Source organism: Miscanthus floridulus, chromosome 11, assembly GCF_019320115.1.
Source record: "Miscanthus floridulus cultivar M001 chromosome 11, ASM1932011v1, whole genome shotgun sequence".
Taxonomy (NCBI): domain Eukaryota; kingdom Viridiplantae; phylum Streptophyta; class Magnoliopsida; order Poales; family Poaceae; genus Miscanthus; species Miscanthus floridulus.
The window spans coordinates 45,722,951-45,733,941 of NC_089590.1; the positions used below are offsets into that span (position 1 = coordinate 45,722,951).

Consider the following 10,991-nt stretch of genomic DNA (forward strand, 5'->3'; position numbering starts at 1 on the left):
GGAGTCCCTAGCGTCACTGGCGATGTTCGAGCACCGAGGAGTGAGGAGTCCTCGGCGTCGCTAGCGATGACCGTGCACCGAGGAGCGAGGAGTCCCCGACGTCGCTGGCGATGACCGAGCACCGAGGAGTGAGGAGTCCCCGACGTCGCTGGCGATGACCGAGCACCGAGGAGCGAGGAGTCCCCAGCGTCGCTGGCGATGATCGAGCACCAAGGAGCGAGGAGTCCCCGGCGTCACTGGCGATGACCGAGCACCGAGGAGCGATGAGTCCCCAGCGTGAATGTAAATGACAAGAATTGAATTGCTCAAAGTAAATGCACAAAGTAAAGAGAGAAAGAGGAATGCGGTGATGTTTTGCTGAGGTATCGAAGAGTCGCCACTCCCCACTTGTCCTTGTTGGAGCACCCGCGCAAGGGTGTAGCTCCTCCTTGATCTGCGCAAGGATCAAGTGCTCTCTTCGGGTTGATTCTTTGACACTCCGTCGTGGTGAATCACCCACAACCGCTCACAACTTGAGTTGGGTCATCCACAAGCTCCGCCAGATGATCACCAAGCTCCTAATCACCACCAAGCCGTCTAGGTGATGGCGATCACCAAGAGTAACAAGCATGAACTCTCACTTGACCACGACAAGCCTAATGAGAAGGGTGGATGCACACTTTGCTACTCTTGCTTTCACTAATGAGGGCTCTCTTTGGGATTCTCATATCTCAATCACCTCACTAGGACATTGCTCTTCTTGGCACTCTCAAAGGTGTTTCTCAGCTGTTGGAATGAGCAAAAGTACCCCCACACACGAATGGAGGAAGTATTCATAACCACAGCCGAAAAATGAACCATTATGTGCCTCTGTGGGGTGACCAGACGCTCCGGTCATGTTGACCGGACGCTCCGGTCAGTTCTCCCCGAACTCTAGTGTTTAAGTTGTGACCGGACGCTGGACAGTGTCCGGTCACACCAGATGATTTCACCTTGATCAAATGAACTGATAGGACTCTGTGCTAGTGTCCGATCACCCCAGAGCTAGCGTCCGGTCAGTATTTGACCCTCCATTCACTTTCAACTCTCGATCATATGTGAATGAAGTTTGCTCCAATGGATCTAATGGCTTTTTAGGAGCTACCTAGTGCTAGATTTAGCAAGTGTGCACCACACCTAACTCACTAGACTCGCCTAGGTCAAGCTACCCGTCCATACCCCCCTTAATAGTATGGCTAAAGGAAAAACAAAGTCCTAAACTACTCTAAGTGTCTCTTCAACTACAATCGACACTTAGAACTCGTCCATCCTTAACCTTGTCGTCCATCCTTTGAAAACCGAAACGATTTCCATCGTAGGGGCATGACCACCATGATAGCCCAATCGATCTCTATTACCGTGACCTAACTTAATTGCCTCTGCAAAACACACGTTAGTCACAGTAATCACGTATTGTCATTAATCACCGAAACTCAATTAGGGGCCTAGATGCTTTCACCCCTACTATAAACTCAGTGCTGGTAACACGAGCAACCCAAAACTGGACGTAGGAACATTCGGCCTGAACCAGTATAATCCTTGTGTCCTCTTAGCACAACATCTGGGTCAGACGCGCAATATACAAATTTATTAGTTGGCTGTTCGAAACACCGACACCACGGCTGCACCGCTGCCTGCACGCTTGCATCCCCCTCGCTACTCCGTGAGCTTCACTCCGCGTTGACGAGCCTCCATTTCGTCCAAACAACATGTAGATGTTGCGCTTGAAAGCGCATGTTGCAACCATTTGTTTCAAGTGTTTCAGTTATTTTAAAGGTATGTTGCAAGTGTTTCATATAGATGTTTCAAAAGTAGATTGAGATGTTGCATATGTTGTAATGGTTGTACATGTATGTTGCAAGCTTTTGTTTCTAATTTTTCATCTGTTTTCTCATAAGTATGTTGCAAGTGTGTTTATCTGGATGTTGCATATGCTTCACAAGTATGTTGCAAGTGTTTTATCCGGATGTTGCATATGGTTTACAATGTTTTCAAGTGTTTTTTTTTGTTTTTGCAAGTGTTTCAAATGCATGTTTAAAGTGTTTCATATGTCTTCAAACGTATGTTGCAAGCGTTGCATCTGGATGTTTCAAAAGTAGATCTGATGTGCACATGTTGCAATGTGACCCACCTGCCACAGCCTTTGCTGCTATTGCTAGGGCGCCGCCGTGGGTCACTGTGCGGGCGCTTGAGGCCGGCAGATGCCTCCGTGGCATGCATCCGCGGGTGGGGTGAGGCGGACGCGCTCCTGTCTGTTACAGCGCTATGGGTTTACGAGCGCGCTTCTGTTGCTATGGGGTTACGGACGCACTTCTGTTACGGGGACGGGACGGGGCACGCTTCTGTTACGTGGGGATAGGACGGGGCGCGGTCGATGTGCTCTAACAGGAGCAGCGTCCGGACGCCTCCTATGGCCCTTCTGAAAACTTATTGCAACTTGCCAAACAAACGTCAATAGAAAAAAGAGTACAAGTATGACAAGCATAACATCAACGATTTGGTTGAAAATGGCATAAACTTGGGATAGTTTGGCAAATAAAGAGCTGATGCTGTTGCCAGATTTCTGTAAAGTGCCGTCTATATATCCGGTAAATGGGACCTCTTCGAACAGCAGTAGCACACTAGCACTATTCCTGAATTCTTGATAACAACATAGTGGAAACACTATCAATCGGAAGATGCCCGGGCCAAACAGCCTATAAGCTCTGAAAAAACACAGGCGTATCTTTCTTATGAGTGGGCATCCGGGCAGTTCTCTTTCTCAGCGAGCACAAAGTTCTTGTTGATTTTCCTAAGCAACAGATACGAGAGCCACATAGCTAAACCAGCTATTTTCCAAAGGCACTAGCTTAATCGCTTTAGCCTTTAGAGCAAACAGGAGAAAAATATCATGAGCAATAGCAATTTGACAGCCTGTTCGGTTGGCTGATTCGTGAAGAAGTACTGCTGGCTGGTTTGTGTGAGAGAAAAATATTGTTCCGGCTAAAAATTTACGATCATTTACGACAAACCACAGCCAAACGAACAGGCTCTGACACAGCGCCTGAGCTTTATCATTGGCCACTCCGTTCTTCTGTTGGCAGCACATCAATTCACACGATGGCACGAACGAAATAGCAAATAATTAGCCAATGTGCATCAGGTATAGTTGGGTGTGGGCCCACCTCTCAATTCTGCGGGTGCATACATGAGTACATGACCACTGATAAAGGTCTAAAACCATGGCCTTGAAGCAAAGCATAACACAAGCCCTGAGCCCCGGACCTCTTCATAATGGCATAGAATATGCTGTTCCCACTGAAATCTGAAGTGAACCTTAGCAGCTAAAGCTTGATCTCCAATCACCATAGTGGTGGTGCAGCACTGCCATATGATTAGACCGGCCAATCATGTCTCTTCTTTTTACATTTTACAAACTCACATTGAAATGGTGATTCACAAAAAGGCCCACCATAGCAACTGGTATTTTCCATGGCACATTCTCCAGCAAAAATCGGCACGACACAGCAAGTCAAAAACTAGAAAATCTTTACATCTCCTTTTCTCCAGCAACAATGTAGAAACCAGATTGGCAGTAAGATCTAATGATCACAATTTTTTGTTTCTACCTTTTCTCCACCTTTATGTAACAACTAAGAAGCAATTGAACATTCTAAAAATCATAAGGAGTGACCAAACCTTCAGGTCTGAGCGGCACAAGGACAGGGCGAGCAGGTGCAGGCTCTGGCTCAGCCCGGCTCGCCTCAGAGCAGCCAGAGGCCGTTTGCTGCACTCCAGACAGGGACTGCCGACACGTTGGGCATGTCGACCGCGCCAGCAGCCACCGGTCGATGCACCGGACATGGAAGCCATGGTTGCATTTGGGGAGGACCCTGACATGCTCCCCTGCCTCAAAGTCTGAAAGGCAGATTGCGCACATCGTGTTAGCAGCATTGAGCTTCAGCCCAGCCGAGTACACCAGGATCGGCATGGCTCGGAGGGCCTTCCTCCTCATCCCGCTCTGAGAAAGCCGCGTCGCCTGGTTTGGTTCAGGGCCCACCACCATCTGGCTCGAGCACCACAGTGCACACCGAACGATGGAGTTGAGCCCAAGAGCGCAGATCAGTGCGCACAGAAGAACAGCCAGGATCATGACGATGTTTGCATCGAAGTTGCTTCCTGGAGCCCCACCATCTGTGGCCGCGGCTCCATCTAATGGCTGGCTTGGACCAGAGGGATGCCCAGAGAATGGAGTGTGCAGCAGTCTCCTTGGGTACTGCATGTCCTGGTGCACAAACCCAGCTTTCTTCAGAGTCCTGCAAGGGCAAATCTGTAGCTCTACTAGTTGCGTAGGTATGTTCTTGTTTTTAGTCTGCCTCATGTAGAATCATCAACTGGGTCTGTGCTGAAGTATTTATAGGCTCTTTGAGGCTGCAATAATATAATACGTGGATTATTTTATTTGGTATATGATATGCTGCCGCTTTCGCCCTTGCCCCTTTGGTCTCTGCCAGCCAATTGAGACAAAAAGCATTTGGCAAAGGTTGGAATGTGCACAAATTGGAAGCTTCTTTGCTTGTGGCAAGTGGACTGCATCTCAGTGGGTTTTTGGGAATCAGAGGGGCCACACACAGCAAAATCTCTTGTCTGCCTGATAATAATGTATAAGAAGTACATATGCAAAGCGTGGAGACTATAACTCAGATTTTGTCTGAGAAAAGAAGAATGGCAGTTTTAAAAGGATAAACATATACTGATCATTTGTGTAGCTGCATCGGCTGAATCCTCTTCAAACCAGCTCTAAGGTTATGCTGGATGGCTGTAAAGATTTTAAGCTTCTAGCCAGCTATAGGATCATCATGTGTGGTTGTAAACATTCTGGTTGCGGTCAGCTATTTGACCTCTGTTGGTGGGTTCATGACTTCACAGGAACTGAGTCAGGTGCTGATCCATGCAAAGCACACGTCATACTCACAACGCCTGCAAAGTGAAATGATGTGGCACCAAATATTGTTCACTTTTTGGCAATAAATTTCTAACTAAAAGTATGCAGTCATACTTATCAAACTAAGTAAAAGAGAAATATAAATACCTATCACTCGGTGCAATTCCTCTTTATTTTATGCAAACAAGACTCCTAACTGCAGAGGAAGAACATGCTGAATAAGTTGATCAATTTGAATTAACTCAATTCATGTGTAAGCTGATCGATGGTAACTTGGAATAAAATATATAGCCAAAGCCCACAGCGACATTATTTAACTTATAGCTACAAGAAAGATAAGACTGCTATACTAAAAAAGTGAAAAGGAATCATCTAAAGCTTAAACACAAAGGAAATGGAGAAGCTATATATTCGTTGCGCACTCACAAAGCATATGTTTATCCTTTGTTGCTCTGTTTTGATCCTGTCCACTTTGTGTGAACCATAGCAATCTACCAAATTGGAGTCTGATTTGTCAGCTTAAAACTGCTTTGGGCTATCAACAGCATCCTACTAGGTGGAGCACCCCTTGAATGAGTGGTTAGTCGACAAAAAGCAATTTAGGCACAAAAAATATGTTAAACATGTTATCTATGGAGCATTGTATAAACTATGAGTGTTGCTTCCTCCACAAAGCTGAATGCTTCTTTAATATGGTGCCTACATACATAAGCTCAGCCGGTAGCGAAGTCAATTAACTCGTTTATCAGTGTAGCACAGAAAGGACTGATCACAGTCACCAAGTTCCCAGGAAGGTTTTTGAGAAGCCACAAGGTGGGGACGAGATTGCTCCTGTGTTCTTCGAACGGGAAAGGCATTCCCAGGACGAGGAATGTAGCATGGTTCCACGTTCCCGGGGGACTATGGGGCTGATTCGGTAATATGATTAAAATATAACCACAGTACCCCATTAAAATGAAATTGAAGGAAGCACTTTTCTTTAGACAGGTAGACTTAACAGCTATGGTTGCTTTTATGAGGATTCAATAACTTGGTGAAGCACTTTTATTTCAATTTGAACCAATGGTTGTCACAACAGTTCTCTGCCAAACATATAGTCTCTTATCAGTTGTGATGCATTATTCTTAATTTCTAGTTATATGGTCATGTGCAAAGAGCAAACACAATCATATGAGCTCTGTCAAATGTGAAAAATATAAATGGTTCCTACTTCGGATATGCACAACGAACTCCTTGGTCGAAACATTTGCCTAACGCATCTTCAGTGTGAAGTTGTAGACATCTACGTGTGAGTCATATGATTGTTACAGGCTATCCATAGTCAAGCTTATCTCAACCCATCACTTTCTGCTTTGGAGCCTAGATCTATCTAGTCACTCTTAAGTTACAAGAAGGGTTTAATACCTTATCTTAACTTAGTCAGCAGGACAAATAGCATTCGTTCAACAAAAGTGATTAAAGCAAACCAGGAAAAGAAATAAAAACAGAATAAAAGGTATGGCTACTGATCAGTGGTGCATCCAGATTACTAACCGGAAAAAGCTCAAGAAAATCTACATGCATAGTTACATGAATGCATCTGGCCATTTCTGCCTTGCCTGCATTCTTGCGCAACATAGCCACAAGGATTAACAAGGTGAAAACCAAAAGATGAGAGAAAATGACCCTGGTATCTTTGCTATAAATACCAACTAAATGATAGAGAATATAGGATAAGTTGGTAAGTGAGGGAAGAAAGAGAAAAGGGGGCATCGATAATTTCATATGTAAAGCTTATATTTCACAAGAAGATGGGAAAACCTATAAAGAGACTACAAAACTAAGAAAAGAGTTGTCAGTTTGAATAGATAATGCAGATGATAAAGCCATAAAGGCTAAGTAGGTCTTTATACTTCATTTTTTTTTACTGAAACACTGTGTTTTTACATCCATATTAATATTCATAAAAAGACTTCTGAGTTCTGACAGTACCGAATAGAAAAGGTCAGGAAGAGCATACTCTCTCACTTCCAATTCTCATCTACTGCCTGTCCAAAATCAAGCGACCCAGCAATATGTTCAGGAATGCTGCTGCATCCTTACAGTAAGCTAGCCATCAGATACCATACAACAAACCAAGAATTCAGTTGAAAGTGCATACATGCACACAGTGTTTTGTTTTCCCCTTTCCCTCAAATCATGCATGCGGCTTGAGAAAACTGAATTAAATAGTATAGGGGATATGTGCTCCAGCAGATTGAGAAACACTCATCCATTATACGTGGGGACCCCGCGTGTCAGTGAAACAAATCTCTCTTCTCCTCTTGCTGCAGATGCAGCTTGCCCGATGCGGGGATCAGTGTGGCGCGGGACGTGTGGCAGTGGCCTGCCCAAGTCTGGGTGGTGCAGGACTCTGTGCGGTGTGGCAGGCCGCACGGCACGGCGCTACGCCAATTCGCCCGGTCTTTGCAAGACGCAGTGTCAGCATGGGGTCCGGATATCAGTGAGAGGGGAAGTATGAAAGGGGATTGAGAAAAATTGCTGCCTGGTCCCCTTTATTTGAGGGGGAGAGGGGAGATTTTGAGGAACTGAGAAAAAAATTGAGGAAAGGGGATTAGAAAGTGGATCTGGTGGAGCTCATTTTTTTGCATCTAATCCCCTCTATGGCTGGTTATAGGGAAAGAGGATTCGTTTCAATCAATCTGGAGGAGCTGCTATAAGGCAAGATTTTATGTGTTGATCTAGAATAACTAAGTACCATATGCAAAGTGCTTCCCTAGCAACCATCATTTTCATTCCAATACTTTCCTCAAGAGTACTCTGAAGATAAGACATAAGAGCTCAGACAGAAGTATAGAAAAGAACAGTACAATGTACAAATATCAATGGGGACAAGAAGCCAACATCGCGTACCATCTTTATTAATCTGAAACAATTACCAGAACAATTAACTCTTTATATATAGATGGGGTGAATTCATACCTCACATACACACTTCTAGAAAAGGGTGGCATTTAAATATTCAGGTGTGACTCACATCACAGGTAAAATAAAGTGTGATAAGCTTATATCACTTTATGCTAACTCTGGTCCCCAAGTTTATCACTGCAGATAAGGCACACAAAGATAGGGAGAGGAAGAGGTCTGGTTTTATGATGCAGCATACCTTTTCTGGCCTAATATCTAAGCAGCTTCACACCATTTGTATGATGAACTTCAGACCTTAGTTATTATTACAATTCAACAATTTGAATATTACTTCATGAATTTTAGCAAAGGTTTCGTCGAAGAACAATTTACCAAAGCAAGCTAGCATACATTTCATAAATCACAGAACTACATCAGCTACAGGTAAAAGGTACCAAAGACCAAAGTATAATTAATGATGATATCAAGAGATTCACACCTTTCTTGATTATTGGCTCCTTCCATGACTGATAAAAACATGTTGAATCAAGGTAAAGGCGAATGCGACATCTAGTCGATTTTGGGATCCTGATCTTATCTGACAGATAGATTAACTTTTATGCTGTTAGTGGTAGGTGGAGCTGCATGCATTATACTAAAGTTATTGGCTTCAAAATAATCTAGATGGCACTGAAGGTCGCAAATAACTAGCCATTTTGGACATTTAGGCATCAAAATGGCACCCCCACTTCTTTGACCCCCACCCCCCCGCTTCATCTCTGTAATACAATGAAACACACTGCGCTTTCAAAGAAAAAAAAAATGGCACCCCCACTTCTCACCTGAATGTACAATAGAATTTGCAACAGGGATCTAAAAAGGCTCAAATTAGTCCGAGGATACAACTTACAGGTAATCAGGACAGCTAAACATCCAATATGCACAAAAGATGTTTCTGTTAATATGAATTTGGATGCTTATGTTCCACTCTACCTCACCAGAATGAGAAATTCTAAATTTGTCCTAATTGAATTGACTGTAACACTTGACAACAATTCTAACTTTCTATCACAGTGTGCCCGACAATAGCCTGCTAAGCCTAAAGAGGATCTCAGGAGGAATTGAAGAGAGGCTGACGTGAGCTCACCGAGGTGGCGCTTGGTGCTACCGACAAGGCGACAAGGCAGCGGCAACACCGCACCGCGAGGACGCCGATCTCCCTCTCCCCCATGCGTCGACCTCCTTCGCCCCTTGCAAGTTCCACCACCATCAACCACCTCGTCACCTCGGTGGCTCCAGTTCCTCCGGCGAAGGCTCCGCCGCCGCCTCCACAATGTGGGGCTGTGGCCTGTGGGCTTCTGTGTTGTGGGCTTGTGGCTGGCTGGCTTGGCAGATTGCACGATTCGTCGAACCGGGCCTGCTGAGACACAGACAAAGCCCAGCAGAGGATATCACCGTTATGCTGTTTCGGTCAAGACCCAGCAACGAAAAATTCTTATCGTTGAATTTTGGAACTAGATATCTTACCTTTTTTTCGATCGCGCACTCACCACTATGACCTAGATATCTTACTCTTTAAATCTTATAAAATTATTTAAGTTACCTTATGTCCTTTAAATTACCTCTATTACCTTTATATCCGGCTTAGAAGTACTTCAAGGTGATTTTATTCCTTTTCATTAAAAGATCTGATAAATACATAATAAGGGTTTTTAAATCACGGAATATGTCTCTAAGATTTAATTTTGAGAAACATTTAGAGATAGAATTGTACAAAAAAAACGAAAATAAAATATTTTGAGCTCGTGAAAATACCTCTAGAAGGTTCCAAAAATAGATTTGACACTAGAAAAATAAGAAGAATTATACCAAAAATTTAGAAAATTCTCAAAACATTATTGATGTCAAAATAAATGTGTTTTAAGAATTTTCATTGCCAAAGTATAAGATGCAACTAACAAGAATGCAACGTACGTTTCATGTTGAATGTATTCATATATGGTATATATTCGTGATAGTAGGTAGGTATTGGTGTCGTCGTGCTTGGTGAAGTCATGTTTGACTAGTCGCCCATACGTTGTTCTGTCCGATTGGTGTACTATAGAGCTATAAGTCCCTGACATCATTGGCCACATAGTTGGATCTGAGTGGACGACCATCGTCCTGTTCGTTTGGCTTATAAGCCGTATTTTTTTTAGCCAACGAACGGTATTTTTCTCTCATAACAAATCAGCCAACAGTTATTTCAGTCATAGCTTATGAGCCAAACGAACATGGCACATGACGGCTTTGTCGAGTCGGGAAGGTGGGAAAACGCCCCCCTTCCAAACTGGTTAGGTGAGATCACGCCAACGTAGTGGCAGGCATGCTATGCAATTTGTGCCGCTCGTCACTGTGCCTAACGCAATTTGTACCAATCTAGGTGTGGGGAGTATTGTAGGCTTGTTGCAGGTCTTCATTCTTGTATTTGACTTTCGAACGTCCCGCTGGCTAAGGCCATGGAGTCTTCTGGTTAGGCTCCCAGCCAAAAGCCCCTCAGCACCCGACCAAGCATGCTGACTAGTGACTAAGCACCTTTGTCGTGGGTGAAAAACCCTCGAGTTGGAGGCCTTATGGATCAATTGGCTTGGTCAACCTAGTAATCAAGTAGCGGTTGATGTTTTGCTGAGTACACCAGGTACAACCACGAGCATTGACAATGACGCTAGCAGTGCCGGTCCTAGGATTTTGAGGGCGTCTGGATAAGCCATCGTGACGTCTCTCTAGACCATATATAAAATCTTATAATATATATAGGTGTTAATTTTTTTTGCAAAACAAAAACAAATCTAATGATATATTTTTAATTTAACATGTAAGATAATTATCGAGGAACAATTCACAATAAAACAACAATATATTTGTACTTCTAGAACTAATATGATTACCTTAAGGAAGAATATAACTCAACACTATCCATTGCTTCTCATAAAAAATACTTCTTTGGGCATTTCTTGATGCAAAATCAACAAGGACGGCCGGCGGCGCGGCTCCGCGTGTCACGAGTTCGAGTCGGACTGTCGGAGTCGTGCGTCTCTTCGGCTGCTCGCTTACTCGCATGGGGAACAAAGCAAAGGCCGAGTTCTTCTTCTTGGGCTGCTGCCAGGTCTCTCTCTGGACTATA

At 44.0% G+C, this 10,991-nt stretch overlaps 1 protein-coding gene across 7 annotated transcripts; it reads right to left on the bottom strand.

Moving 5' to 3' along the window:
* Positions 1-3,452: 3,452 nt before the first annotated feature.
* LOC136493414 (RING-H2 finger protein ATL74-like) lies at positions 3,453-9,176 on the bottom strand. Of its 7 annotated transcripts, none has more exons than XM_066489500.1 (4): positions 8,976-9,176; positions 8,088-8,143; positions 5,090-5,138; positions 3,453-4,282 (listed from the first exon to the last, which is right to left on the bottom strand). In XM_066489500.1, exon 4 carries the CDS (start codon positions 4,277-4,279, stop codon positions 3,671-3,673), a length of 609 nt encoding a protein of 202 aa, XP_066345597.1. In that variant the 5' UTR covers positions 4,280-4,282; positions 5,090-5,138; positions 8,088-8,143; positions 8,976-9,176; the 3' UTR covers positions 3,453-3,670. The 7 variants fall into 7 exon arrangements, with proteins under 7 accessions (XP_066345597.1, XP_066345594.1, XP_066345600.1 ...); XM_066489497.1 differs by having other exon boundaries at positions 3,453-4,977; XM_066489503.1 differs by lacking the exon at positions 8,088-8,143.
* Between the last annotated feature and the right edge of the window lie 1,815 nt (positions 9,177-10,991).